The sequence below is a fragment of the Ranitomeya variabilis genome, chromosome 3 (genome assembly GCF_051348905.1).
Source record: "Ranitomeya variabilis isolate aRanVar5 chromosome 3, aRanVar5.hap1, whole genome shotgun sequence".
In the NCBI taxonomy this organism is placed as follows: domain Eukaryota; kingdom Metazoa; phylum Chordata; class Amphibia; order Anura; family Dendrobatidae; genus Ranitomeya; species Ranitomeya variabilis.
The window spans coordinates 407,160,458-407,176,170 of NC_135234.1; the positions used below are offsets into that span (position 1 = coordinate 407,160,458).

The 15,713-nt window shown below is 41.5% G+C and overlaps 1 protein-coding gene across 10 annotated transcripts in view; it reads right to left on the reverse strand.

Moving 5' to 3' along the window:
• The window catches only part of BCAS3 (BCAS3 microtubule associated cell migration factor), a 1,590,540-nt gene that overhangs the window by 1,313,974 nt on the left and 260,853 nt on the right, over positions 1-15,713 (reverse strand). For all 10 annotated transcript variants that reach the window (XM_077296228.1, XM_077296227.1, XM_077296225.1 and 7 more), the window contains one exon: positions 15,071-15,147. In XM_077296228.1, the coding sequence (XP_077152343.1) occupies positions 15,071-15,147 (77 nt within the window). The remainder of the gene's footprint in view (positions 1-15,070; positions 15,148-15,713) is intronic.

Genomic DNA, 15,713 nt, shown 5'->3' on the forward strand with positions numbered 1-15,713 from the left:
GGGGTGCGGGGAGAAAAAAAAAAGTGGACGACGGCCGTTTCACGCGGATGCGCTTCTTCTTTTCATTCAATAAAATGCAATTTAATTATTTAACCCCTTCATGACCTTGCCGTTTTTTGCAATTCTGACCAGTGTCCCTTTATGAGGTAATAACTCAGGAACGCTTCAACGGATCCTAGCGATTCTGAGATTGTTTTTTCGTGACATATTGGGCTTCATGTTAGTGGTAAATTTAGGTCGATAATTTCTGAGTTTATTTGTGAAAAAAACGGAAATTTGGCAAAAATTTTGAAAATTTCGCAATTTTCACATTTTGAATTTTTATTCTGTTAAACCAGAGAGTTATGTGACACAAAATAGTTAATAAATAACGTTTCCCACATGTCTACTTTACATCAGCACAATTTTGGAAACAATTTTTTTTTTGCTAGGAAGTTATAAGGGTTAAAATTTGACCAGTGATTTCTCATTTTTACAACAAAATTTACAAAACCATTTTTTTTAGGGACCACCTCACATTTGAAGTCATTTTGAGGGTTCTATATGGCTGAAAATACCCAAAAGTGACACCATTCTAAAAACTGCACCCCTCAAGGTGCTCAAAACCACATTCAAGAAGTTTATTAACCCTTCAGGTGTTTCACAGCAGCAGAAGCAACATGGAAGGAAAAAATGAACATTTAACTTTTTAGTCACAAAAATGATCTTTTAGCAACAATTTTTTTATTTTCCCAGCGGTAAAAGGAGAAACTGGACCACGGACGTTGTTGTCCAATTTGTCCTGAGTACGCTGATACCTCATATGTGGGGGTAAACCACTGTTTGGGCGCACGGCAGGGCTCGGAAGGGAAGGAGCGCCATTTGACTTTTTGAATGAAAAATTGGCTCCAATCTTTAGCGGACACCATGTCACGTTTGGAGAGCCCCCGTGTGCCTAAACATTGGAGCTCCCCCACAAGTGACCCCATTTTGGAAACTAGACCCCCCAAGGAACTTATCTAGAAGCATAGTGAGCACTTTAAACCCCCAGGTGCTTCACAAATTGATCCGTAAAAATGAAAAAGTACTTTTTTTTCACAAAAAAATTATTTTTGCCTCAATTTTTTCATTTTCACATGGGCAACAGGATAAAATGGATCCTAAATTTTGTTGGGCAATTTCTCCTGAGTACACCAATACCTCACATGTGGGGGTAAACCACTGTTTGGGCACATGGTAAGGCTCGGAAGGGAAGGAGCGCCATTTGACTTTTTGAATGAAAAATTATCTCCATCGTTAGCGGACACCATGTCGCGTTTGGAAAGCCCCTGTGTGCCTAAACATTGGAGCTCCTCCACAAGTGACCCCATTTTGGAAACTAGACCCCCCAAGGAACTCATCTAGAGGCATAGTGAGCACTTTAACCCCTTAGTGACAGGGCCAAATTTTTTAAATCTGATTAGAGTCACTTTATGTGGTAATAACTCTGGAACGCTTCAACATATCCCAGTAATTTTCAGACTGTTTTTTCATGACACATTACACTTTATGATGATGGTAAATTTTGGTCGATATGTTTTGTGTTTATTTATAAAAAATATCAGATATTTGACAAAAATGTTACAAAATTAGCAATTTTCAAATTTTGCATGATTATCCCTTTAATCCAGATAGTCATACCTCACAAAAACATTAATAAATAACATTTCCCACATGTTGGCTTTACATCAGCACCATTTGTAAAATGTTATTTTATTTTGTTAGCATTCTAGGAGGTTTAAAAATGTAGCAGTAATATTTCATTTTTTCAAGGAAATTTAGAAAAATTATTTTTTTAGGGGCCTATCCATGTTTGAAGTGACTTTAGAGGTCCCATATATTGGGAAATCCCCCAAAATTATGCCATTTTAAAAACAGCACCCCCTGACATACTGAAAACTGCAGTCAGGTAGTTTATTAACCCTTCAGGCGACTTTCAGGAATTAATGCAAAGTGACATAACAGAAATGAAAATGTGTATTTTTATCACCAAAATGTTGCTAACTTCTGAACAGATTACTACAGCCGTCAGACTCTAACGCCGCTATTTGGTCATGAATTGCAATGGCAAACATCAGGACCACACAATCATGATCTGAGGGCACAATTTGGGATAAAGAGGAAGCCCCCACACTCTGTTAAATATAATAATATAATATTTATGATGTAGTCACTATTGACAGCAGCATCTAAGGGGTTAAATAGATCTGGATGGTGCAAACACTGATCTTGGCTGATGCAGCAAGTTGTCAGCTATAGTGCACAGCCGGCAGCTGCTGGATTGTCACCTGTATGGGGATGCTATTCTCTTATATCTAAGGTCAGTTAAAAGACGTATTGGCGGTCATTAAGGGGTTAAACCCCCAGGTGCTTCACAAATTGATCCGCAAAAATGAAAAAGTACTTTTTTTTCACACAAAATTTCTTTTAGCCTCAATTCTTTCATTTTCACATGGGCAACAGGATAAAATGGATCCTAAAATTTGTTGGGCAATTTCTCCTGAGTATGCCGATACCTCATATGTGGGGGTAAACCACTGTTTGGGTGCACGGCAAGGCTCGGAAGGGGAGGCGTGCCATTTGACTTTTTGAATGGAAAATTAGCTCCAATCGTTAGCGGACACCATGTCGCGTTTGGAGAGCCCCTGTGTGCCTAAACATTGGAGCTCCCCTACAAGTGACCCCATTTTGGAAACTAGACCCCCCAAGGAACTTATCTAGATGCATAGTGAGCACTTATAACCCCCAGGTGCTTCACAGAAGTTTATAACGCAGAGCCGTGAAAATAAAAAAATAATTTTTCTTTCCTCAAAAATGATTTTTAGCCCAGAATTTTTTATTTTACCAAGGGTAATAGGAGAAATTGGATCCCAAATGTTGTTTTCCAGTTTGTCCTGAGTACGATGATACCCCATATGTGGGGGTAAACCACTGTTTGGGCGCACGGCAGGGCTCGGAAGGGAAGGCACGCCATTTGGCTTTTTGAATGGAAAATTAGCTCCAATCATTAGCGGACACCATGTCGCGTTTGGAGAGCCCCTGTGTGCCTAAACATTGGAGCTCCCGCACAAGTGACCCCATTTTGGAAACTAGACCTCCCAAGGAACTAATCTAGCTGTGTGGTGAGCACTTTGAACCCCCAAGTGCTTCACAGAAGTTTATAACGCAGAGCCGTGAAAATAAAAAATGTGTTTCCTTTCCTCAAAAATATTTTTTTAGCCCAGAATTTTTTTATTTTTGCAAGAGTAACAGGAGAAATTGGACCCCAAAAGTTGTTGTCCAGTTTCTCTTGAGTACGCTGATACCCCATATGTGGGGGTAAACCACTGTTTTGGCACACGTCGGGGTTCGGAAGGGAAGTAGTGACGTTTTGAAATGCAGACTTTGATGGAATGCTCTGCGGGCATCAGGTTGCGTTTGCAGAGCCCCTGATGTGCCTAAACAGTAGGAACTCCCTACAAGTGACTCCATTTTGAAAACTAGACCCCCAAGGGAACTTATCTAGATGTGTGGTGAGCACTTTGAACCCCCAAGTGCTTCACAGAAGTTTATAACGCAGAGCCGTGAAAATAAAAAATGTGTTTCCTTTCCTCAAAAATATTTTTTTAGCCCAGAATTTTTTTATTTTTGCAAGAGTAACAGGAGAAATTGGACCCCAAAAGTTGTTGTCCAGTTTCTCCTGAGTACGCTGATACCCCATATGTGGGGGTAAACCACTGTTTTGGCACACGTCGGGGTTCGGAAGGGAAGTAGTGACGTTTTGAAATGCAGACTTTGATGGAATGCTCTGCGGGCATCAGGTTGCGTTTGCAGAGCCCCTGATGTGCCTAAACAGTAGGAACTCCCCACAAGTGACTCCATTTTGGAAACTAGACCCCCAAGGGAACTTATCTAGATGTGTGGTGAGCACTTTGAACCCCCAAGTGCTTCACAGAAGTTTACAACGCAGAGCCGTGAAAATAAAAAATCATTTTTCTTTCCTCAAAAAAGATGTTTTAGCAAGCAATTTTTTATTTTCACAAGGGTAACAGGAGAATTTGGACCCCAATATTTGTTGCCCAGTTTGTTGTGAGTACGCTGATACCCCATATGTGGGGGTAAAGCACTGTTTGGGCGCACGTCAGGGCTCGGAAGGGAAGTAGTGACATTTGAAATGCAGACTTTGATGGAATGGTCTGCGGGCGTCACATTGCATTTGCAGAGCCCCTGATGTGCCTAAACAGTAGAAACACCCCACAAGTGACCCCATTTTGGAAACTAGACCCCCGAAGGAACTTATCTAGATGTGTGGTGAGCACTTTCAACCCCCAAGTGCTTCACAGAAGTTTATAACGCAGAGCCGTGAAAATAAAAAATAATTGTTCTTTCCTCAAAAATTATGTTTTAGCAAGTAATTTTTTATTTTTGCAAGGGTAACAAGAGAAATTGGACCCCAACAGTTGTTGCCCAGTTTGTCCTGAGTACGCTGGTACCCCAAATGTGGGGGTAAACCACTGTTTGGGCGCACGTCGGGGCTTGGAAGGGCGGGAGCACCATTTGACTTTTTGAACGCAAGATTGGCTGGAATCAATGGTGGCGCCATGTTGCGTTTGGAGACCCCTGATGTGCCTAAACAGTGGAAACCCCTCAATTCTAACTTCAACACTAACCCCAACACACCCCTAATCCTAATCCCAACTGTAGCCATAACCCTAATCACAACCCTAACCCCAACACACCCCTAACCACAACCCTAACCGCAACACACCCGTAACCCTAATTCCAACCCTAATCCTAACCCTAATCCCAACCGTAACCCTAATCCCAACCCTAACCACAACTGTAACCCCAACACACCCCTAACCCTATCCGTAACCCTAACCACAAGCCTAATCTTAACCCTATTTCAAACCCTAGCCCTAATTCCAACCCTAACTCTAATTCCAACCCTAACCCTAAGGCTATGTGCCCACGTTGCGGATTCGTGTGAGATTTTTCCGCACGATTTTTGAAAAATCTGCAGGTAAAAGGCACTGCGTTTTACCTGCGGATTTACAGCAGATTTCCAGTGTTTTTTTGTGCGGATTTCACCTGCGGATTCCTATTGAGGAACAGGTGTAAAACGCTGCGGAATCCGCACAAAGAATTGACATGCTGCGGAAAATACAACGCAGCGTTTCTGCACGGAATTTTTCGCACCATGGGCACAGCGGATTTGGTTTTCCTTAGGTGTACATGGTACTGTAAACCTGATGGAAAACTGCTTCGAATTCGCAGCGGCCAATCCGCTACGGATCCGCGGCCAATCCGCTGCGGATCCGCTGCCAATCTGCTGCGGATCCGCGGCCAATCCGCTGCGGATCCGCTGCGGATCTGCTGCCGATCCGCTGCGGATCCGCGGTCGATCCGCTGCGGATCCGCTGCCGATCCGCTGCGGATCCGCGGTCGATCCGCTGCGGATCCGCTGCCGATCCGCTGCGGATCCGCGGCCGATCCGCTGCGGATCCGCGGCCGATCCGCTGCGGATCCGCTGCCGATCCGCTCTGTGTGCACATGCCATAACCCTACCCGTAACCCTAACCCTACCCCTAACCCTACCCCTAGTTCTAACCCTAGTTCTAACCCTAACCCTAGTGGGAAAAAAAAATAAAAAATTCTTTATTTTATTATTGTCCCTACCTATGGGGGTGATAAAGGGGGGGGGGGTTATTTATTATTTTTTTTATTTTGATCGCTGTGATAGAACCTACCACAGCGATCAAAATGTACTTGTAAGGAATCTGCCGACTGGCAGATTCGGCGGGCGCACTGAGCATGCGCCCGCCATTTTCCAAGATGGCGGCGCCCAGCGAGGAGACGGCCGGACACCGGGAGGATCGGTAAGTATGAAGGGGTGGTGGGGGGGTGGATCGGAGCACAGGGGGGGGATCGGAGCACAGGGGGGGGGATCCTGAGCAAGGAGGGAGCGGACAGGAGGACGGGGGAGCCGGCAGGCGGACGGAGGGGACCGGAGGACTAACGGAGGGCTGGGGGGGCGATCGGTGGGTGTGGGGGGGGGGGTGACTTCAGGTTTTCCAGCCATGGCCGATGATATTGCAGCATCGGCCATGGCTGGATTGTAATATTTCACCTGTTTTTTAGGTAAAATATTACAAATCGCTCTGATTGGCAGTTTCACTTTCAACAGCCAATCAGAGCGATCGTAGCCACGGGGGGGTGAAGCCACCCCCCCTGGGCTGAAGCACCACTCCCCCTGTCTCTGCAGATCGGGTAAAATGGGAGTTAACCCCTTCACCCGATCTGCAGGGACGCGATCCCTCCATGACGCATACGCTGCGTCAAAGGTCGTGAAGGGGTTAAAAATCATACAATGTGATTTTCTGGTTTTTATTTTTAGATTCTGTCTCTCACAGTTGAAGTGTACCTACGATAAAAATTACAGACCTCGCCATTCTTTGCAAAATCAGCAGTGTATCAAACACTTATTTTCCCCGTCTTCCTGGATGACTGCAGGCTGCATTGACCCCTAATTTTAGTAAATATTATAAAGCAGAACAATCTGCCCATAGAACAGTAATTAACAACAGTTCTACTGAGGGTCAGATACATGTGCGGATTTGAATTTGGAAATGGATCCCTAACCTCTTAGGCCCTTGTGCCTCAATTGTATGTCCACTCCTGATTCTATCCCTCCTAGAGTTAGATACTGCGGTTCACAGCTACAATCTACTTTGGCTTCGCCTTTTTCACCAAGAGGCCCACTCTGGACACCATGTATCTTACCACAATAGTTACACACCAAAACCTACTGTACAGCACAGTCCCTCAGTAACTGGAGCTCATTTTGTTTCCAAGCTACAGTATCTCTCATGACTACTCCATACACAGGAGAGCTCGCTCTGCAAAGTCTCTGCTAGACTAGACGGCTACCGCCAGTCTCTTCTGGCAGCGGCTTATCTCTTTGAGAACATAAGGATCGACTTTTTGAAATTGGGATGGAGTCAGGAGGCCCCCATATACATTAGACTGTCGACAAACCCCCTGATATTGGCGGGTTCGGCTGACATTCGGCTAATGTGTATGAGGGTCTTTAAATATAACAAGGACTAGTGGTAGTCCTGCTGTATGTTGCTGTAAGGTTTCATGTGGATAGATGGATTCAGAATCAATACACAGTATGCTCCAGCTAATGCTTTATATCAGAACAAATTTGTCATCAGAAGTACTGTTTTCAGTCTTGATACATGGCACTACCAGTGGTATCAAATACAGGACAATTAGTGCTCCTAAGTGAGGCCTGAATTTCTGTATGTTCATAGGAGAGTTATTATACAGCATGGACGCTTCTAGAAGAGAATACCTCTGTATATATGGGTTCCAATAAAACATAACTTGATTTTTTTCTGGCAGGTTTGTTAGGTATACAACAGGTTAAAAGAAATTACTTGTAGGAAGATGGAGATGCAGAAGAGGATTCAAGTACTTACAGTGGGTGAAATAAGTATTGAACACGTCACCAATTGTCTAAGTAAATATATTTCTAAAAGGTGCTATTGACATCAAATTCTGATGTCGGTAACAAACCATTCAATCCACACAGGAAAGAAATCAAACCATAGATGTCCATAAATTAAGTTGTGTGTAATAATGAGAAATGACACAGGGAAAAAGTAATTAACACATGAAGAAAGAGAGGTGCACAAAGCCCTGGAAGGTCATGATGCCAGTTGAAATTTATCAGTAATTAGAAAGCAATCCTGCCACTTGGTCAAAAATAACTTCAGCTGGTTCAAATGATGACGTATAAAAAGATGTCTCATTACCAAGGTGCCACAAAAGAAGCATCTCATAATGGATAAAACCAGTGAGCTGTCTCAAGACCTTTGCAACCTTATTTTTGCAAAACATACTGATGGCATTGGTAACTGAAGAATTTCTAAACTACTGAAGGTTCCAGTGAGCACTGCTGAGGCCATAATCCAGAAGTGAAAAAAAACATAATTTCACCATAAACCAGCCACGACCAGGTGCTCCCCTCAAGATTTCAGACAGAGGTGTGAACAGTAATATCAGAAGGGTTGTCCAGGAGCCAAGGAACACCTGTGGATAACTACAGGAATACCTGGAATAATCAGGTACAATTGTTTCAAAGAAAAACTATAAGGCCATGTTCACACTTTGCGGGTTTTACCGCGGATACGCAGCGTTTCTGCAGCTGCGGGTCAGCAGCAGTTTCCATTGCGTTTACATTTACATGTAAACCCTATGGAAACTGCAATCCGCTGTGCACATGCTGCGGGAAAAACCGCGCAGAAACGCAGCGGTTTACATTCCGCAGCATGTCACTTCTTTGTGCAGAATCGCTGCGATTCTGCACACATAGGAAAGCATTGATCCGCTTACTTCCCGCATGGGGCTATGCCCACGATGCGGGAAGTAAGCGGATAATGTGCAGATGGTACCCGGGGTGGAGGAGAGGAGACTCTCCTCCAGGCCCTGGGAACCATATTTGTGTAAAAAAAAAAAGAATTAAAATAAAAAATAATGATATACTCACCTCTCAGCGCTGCACGCGGCCGTCCGATCTCAGGGTTGCTGTGCGAGCAGGACCTGCGATGACGTCGCGGTCACATGACCATGATGTCGCGGTCACATGACCGTGACGTCACGAAGGTCCTTCTCGCACAGCATCTTTGGAACCGGACCGCGCGTGCAGCGACGAGGAGATCGGGACGTCAGAGGGTGAGTATATAACCATGTTTTATTATTTTTAACATTACTATTGATGCTGCATATTGCTGCATATGCAGCATCAATAGTATAGGAGTAAACCCGCAGCGGAAACCGCAAGACAAACCGCGATAAATCTGCAGGGATAACCGCAGCGGTTTTGCCCTGCAGATTTATCAAATCCGCTGCGGGAGAACCCGCAGAGGACCCCGCAAAGTGTGCACATAGCCTTAGTAATGCCCTCAACCTCCATGGCCTGTAAGCAAGTTCACCACGCAAGGCTCCACAAAAAGCATGTTTAAGAGCATTTAAAATTTGTTCAACCACAGATAAGCCTGTGAAATACTATACTCTGGTCAGATGAGACCAAAATTGGACACTTTGGATGCCATAATACACACCATATTTGGAGGCCAAAAAGCTTTGCGTATCATCCCAAAACACCATACAAACAGTGAAGTTTGGAGATGGAAACATCATGGTGTGGGCCTGTTTTTCAGCATACGGCCCTGGCAAACCTCATATCATTGAAGGAAGGATGAATGGACAAATGGACAGAGACATTCTCGATAAAAATCTAAAGCTCAGAGTTTATAGAAGGAGCCCATGGAAGCTTCAGGATTTGAAGAGTGTGCGGAAAAATGGGCCAAAGTTACACCTGAGCAAAGAGTGCGACTAGTTTCTCCATACAGTAAGCGTTTTGAAGCTGTCATTACCAACGAAGCCTTTTGCATGAAGTACTGAATACATTTCAGCAAGCAAGGTCAATCCTGTAGAAATATATTTACTTAGAAAATTAGTGACGTGTTCAATACTTATTTCATCTGCTGTATATGGAAAACAGTGGAGTGTGTGACAAGAAGCCTTTATCATGCAGCGTAATGCAACATTGTAATGTGTTTTTATGTCACGTTCTCATATACTTACTTGCTGTCAAATAATAAAAACATTCATTGTTGCCCTGACCATACGGATAGGAAACTGGTGCACAACTTGTTTACTATATCGGAGCTCTACTTGTAAACCAAAAGGCCTCGATTCATCAAGCAGTTTTCATTAGATAGTTGGCAAAAAACTTCTTGAAACGTTGCAGTTTTTTATGCAGCTTGATACTGCGCAAAAATGTTGAGACTTATGTAACTTTTTTGCTAACTTTTAAAAAGTGAGTACAGTTAGTTGGGAAAGGTCATGGCCAAGTGCGGACAAAAAAAATTATCACAAATTGCACAAAAAAAGTGTTGTAACTTACAAAAGAAATATACTTCAACCTATGACTGAGTACAATCCTTGCGGTAGCGGTATATAGTGAATTTGCTGCATCTTACTCCAGCGCAATCTACGCAAACACTGGCGACCAACATGACAGTCTTGATGAATCGGGGCCATTGTATATTAATACTAAATCAAGTCTACTTTAAAAATATGTAATAGATTTAAAAAAAAATGCAACATCTGGGTCTGAAATCACTGGTAGAAATGTCAGTGTAAAGCTAAGAAAGTTCCAATAATCGAACAGAAGCTCCTGCTGCTTTAGCAAACAAAGACATAAAAATAAAGCATAACTGGGAAAGGTGCTGCGGTGACTACATCAGGCAGAATAAAGACATCTTTACTTTCTCCTTTATTGGATTGACCTTCATTTCCAGCTGGGATAACATTTTACATACTTCAGTGCACAAGTTCAATAAATAAACTTATGAACTTGAGAGATAATGCACAACTGATGCACTCTCGCCATATAGTAACCATGGTATATTAATGTGCGCTCAGCACTGACAGTCTACTTCTAGAAGAACGTCTCCATGTGCAAATCCTCCTGAGATTACATTTTAATGGACTACTAACAGGTTCTAATGACAGAAAGTTAATCATTATGGAGTTTTAACAATTGCATAGACTCATTACACTAAGTATAAATCATTGTAATCTGCACCTGTTGTGGAACGACACAAGAACATATACTCCATTACCATAGTCTAGGAGGCGTAGGTCTACCCAAGGCACCATGCCAAAAGATATGCATTTATTAATAGTCATTAAAGATCTTGCTATGTAAGCTATAACAATGTGGCTATTATGGACAAAAATGGTGTTGGAAAAGAGTCATGCACTCGTTTTGTTAACCCAGCAGGGTTTGGTAAGGCTTTAGATTTGAATGCATAAACCAAATTTTTAGACAACAAATTGCACTGGAGCAACCAAGAGAACAAGTGCGTCCCACACAGAACAGGATATATAAAGACCAGCATTATAGATCCTATTGTGGTTGAATGGACCTCTGCCGTCGATTCTACTTTATCGGGAATCTATCACCATATTTTTGCTATGTAATCTGAGAGCAGTATGATGTAGGATGTAGTAGTATGTAGGATAAGAGACCCTGATTCTAGTGATGTATCACCTAGTGGTCTATTTTGATAAAAGCCCTGTTTTCTTTACAGTGCTCTGAATGCTGAGCTCTATACAGCTTTGCCCACACCCAATTCGCACTATGGAAACTGTACATGGCAGAAAACTGCTAAACAGTGGCGAGGGTGGAGTTACACAGAACAGAAGGACTTCTTGGCATGAGACAACCAGTCAAGTCATGATAATCTCCTGCTGATAAAAAACTGAAAGTACAACAAACAGCCCAGTAAGTGAAACATCACTGGAATCAGGGTCTCGGTCTCTACCTCATGCTGCTGCTCTCCAATTACATGGCAAAAACTTGCTGACTGACTCCCTTTCAGAGACTTACAGGCAATGCTCTACAGAAAATAAGCATGGAAATTAGCTCTCTCATAGAGAGAAAGACGCAATCTGGCAATGTTCAAATAGAGAATTGCCTGTAGTAATCCATACTGAGCTGGTCTCTTCATGGAGAACCAGTATTTCCCCTATGGACCAGAGATCAGTTCTGTAGATGTTATTCTGGTCATACAGATATGTGACCGCTGCAGTCAATTACTGTCTGCAGCAGTAATCAGCTGTTCACCACTGTGGCGACTGATTCAGTGATCAGCACCGGAAGAGGAAGCTCGGAGACCAGCAAGGAGCATGGACAGTGCTTTGAATCAGCGAGAAATCGGTAGTTCAGAAAAAAATGTTGTTTTTGTATTATATTCAGTTCATGGTAGGCAATATTTTAGGAAAAACACACCTTTAAAATGATGAACTACTATGAACAGAATTCTCAGGAATCTTGCACCTCCCATGCCACCCATATACCACAGGGTAAAGTGCCATAAAATACGATAGTGCTGCATAAATGACTAGTAATAAAAATAGATAAAATCTATGGCCTTATTAGTAACCCATTGCATTCCAATTCTGAAAGCTAACTTAGTCAGTGGTGCCGAGGTCATTAGTGGCAGGAGACAATAGTGAATGAAATGCGCAGTGTGTTCTGTCGCTTGGCTCCCAGTGTAAGGGCTCTTTCTGGCAGACAGGAAGCGAGCATGCTGCACGCCACACACATATAAATAGAACATCATTCCAAAACTCATTCTCAAAGACATAGGATTCCATTTGTTTAGTAAATATTCCCATGGGATGTAAGCTTGTTTTACCCGTCTTTCCTGTTAAGTACAAGTGTTTATCCAATGCCTTCAATTAAATCAGTGATTAAGAATTAAAAAAGGCTTAGGGTTATGCCTTGCAAAGAACATCATTAGTGTCCAACAGAAAGTAACGTATCCATTACAAAGGCCTTACAGTATGCTCACTATGTCTGTAAGTAGTTATATTGCAATTACTATATACAGTATTATGCTTTGCATAAATTGAGAAGGAATTTCAATATGAACTTTCAAATATTAATTTAACTAACAATATATTATTCTTCATCGGGTTGCCTGCTTGACAAGGTTTCTCAAAAATGTGACTGAAATTATATCTTGGGGTATTCACCAATTACATTGCTCTTAGCATAGTCAATTTTGCTCAGTAGATTTTTGACATTGTGCAATATGTACAGTAACAGTGCGCTTGCTCGCCATCTCTGATCAGAATTAAGGAGCAGGCAAGAGAGCGCACTGTCAGTTCGTGCTGTAAGAAGAATACCTGATGTGCAGAGACCAGCACAGACCCCACAAGTGTCATGACTGCAGACTCTTCCTTGTGATAACTGTTTGTTTGACTATCCCAGCATGCAATGGGTTTTTCAAATAAAGAATCACGAAAGAGAAAGTAGTAAAAAAAAATTAAACAGTGTAGTGAGGGAACAATAGGGAATTTTTAATTAAAGTATATTAGAAAAGAGTTTAGATTATGGTATTACATTAAATAGATAGGCGTTTACGAGTACCGTAAATTAAAACTGTTTTTGGACCACTCTTTTAATGAATTTGGCACATCTTACTCCAGTGGTCTCTTCACCAAGACTGCTAGTCTTGATGAATCGGGGACATAGTATATTAATATTAATCAAGTTTTCTTTAAGAAGATTAAAAATGAAAAAGGCTTAGGGTTACGCCTTGCTAAGAACATCCTTGTTGTGTAACAGAAAGTAACTTTTCCATTTAAAAATGCCTTACAGCTTACATACTACGTCTGAAAATAGTTGTATTATCATTAATATATATTATGCTTTGCATAAATTGATAAGGAATTTCAAAATTAATTTTCAAATCTTCATTTCAGTGGCATTTTGCTTCTAATCTTCATAGCGTTGTTTGTTTGACAAGGTTTCTCAAAAACTTGATTTGGAGATTATACCTTGGGTTCTGGACCAATTACACTGCTGTTCTCTTTCATAGAGGGATTTCAAAGCTGGAATATTTAGCAATCAGCTCATGTGAAAGTGGTTGTACAAAACCAACAATTCCTTCAATTATCTGGAATTATCAGCCCATTAAAAGATAATAGCATAACAGTGGCGGCTTGTTAAATGTATGAACCCTGGAGAATCCTTCTCTATTGGTCAGCAGAAAAAGGGGCAGCCTAAGATCAGCTCAGTACAAGTAGGTCATTAACTGGAATACAACTGTTTACGTCAGACTTAGTAAGGTAATCACGTGGCTGTTTCTAACCCCTTCCGATTGGGTGATTTTCTATTTTTGATTTTCGTTATTTCCTCCCCCTTTTCCAGGAGCTTTTTTTATTATTCCCTCCACATAGCTGTATGAGGGCTTGTTTTCTTGCGAGATGTGTCTTAGTTTTTAATGACACCATTCATTTTGCCACTTAACGCACTGGAAAAAGAGGATACAAATACAAGTGGGGTGAAACTGGGCAAAAGTGTGTGTTCATTGTACTGTACAAATGACCTGGAAACATGATTCTTCAAGGTCAGTCTGATTACAGCAAACTTGTAGAGGATTTTTTTATGTAAGTGGTGAATAAAGTTGGAAATTTGTACAAAGATAAATAACAGTATCACTTTTCCCCTGATTGCGCTGTGTGAGGGTTTGTTCTTTATATAAATACTATTTAAGGGTAGGTTACACCTCGGCACTTTGACTGACAGCCAGCTTTGTAGCATGTGTGCGCAGAGCAGGCTGTCAGTCAAGGTGTTGGGAGGATATTACAGCCGCCATTCACATTTTAGTGAGCTGAGGCTAGAACCGCTCCGTGCACGCTCCTAGACAAAAGTGGACGGCTTCAAGGTGGATAGAAGCACATCCAGTAAGATGTGTATGATTCTCCTGCTTATTTCCCTGCAGATTACCACTAGATCTGCAGGTAAATAGCATTTCCAGACTGACAGGTTCCCTTTAAAAGGAAATTGTGGAATTGGTGCGGGGCACGGGGCATTGGTGCACTGAATACATGGCTTTATCCATGTTCAAGGTATAAGTTTGCCCAACAAAATAGCAAAAACTATATATAGCAAGGATTTCTACCGCTTTACTCGGTCAGCTTTGCAAATAAAAGGTCACCTTACATTAGCTATAATTTAAAATGCAATAATTGTATTTTTAAGCTTCAAATCTAGTTTAAGCCAAGTTTCCCATAGCTGATATTCCACTCACAATTTTTGCCAAAAAGCCCAAAAATTTTTTAAAGATTAGGCAAAGTACACATCCTTTCCATTATGGGCGAGACATAGGTATAGCATGTAGTTTTGGCTCCTGAAATCTGAACCTTTTAACAGTGTATATATCTGGATTTGTAAGCGTCTAGTCATCATTTATTGTAGCCTTATTTGGATATTCCTGGGAACATCTAACTTGAGGAAATCAAGTTCAACGCCTGCAATCAATGTTGGTTAAACAGCAGACAAACACTGACCTCTGCTGGTAGAAGATGTTATAGCATTGCTAAATATGTGCAGCTTGTACTCTTATTTCCATATCACATTTACATATCACACAGAAAACTTATTTGAAAGGATCAAAAATAAATGACTCTCCATACTTACTTGTCACAAAAAACTTCTTAGTGAATGTGCAGCTATCAAAAGCAGCAATTTTTTCTTGCAGCACTACCACAAGCACCCTGTAAGACAAAGTCAGAAATATCAAAAATAGCACAACAAATAATATTTGATCTGAAAGCATAAAAGGCTGAAGTAAAGTTGTGATAGTACCCCGAATTAACATGGCAGGCTAATGTAAAGTAGACGTGTGAAATGTTATTTATTAACTATTTTGTGTGACCTATCTCTCTGATTTAAGGGGATAAGAATTAAAAGTTAAAAGTTTGAAAATTGCTAAATTTGAGCCAAATTTCTGATATTTTCACAACTAAACACAAGTCATATCAAACAAATGTTACCACTAAGGCTGGCGTCACACACAACGTATAAAAAAAAAAAATATCGAGAATCGCACAGATGTTTCATGAACAGTGATCCATGTGCAGTGCGAGGATGCGATTTTTTTCTCCAAAAAACATCCATGTGTCATCCGTATGGCATCCGTATGACATACATATGGAGATATTTTCTCGCCAGCTTACAAAATGGACATATAATGTGTCCATGGGCTCAAATATTCTTGAAAACATACATATATATAGTCTATATATATATATATATATATATATATATATACACACACACA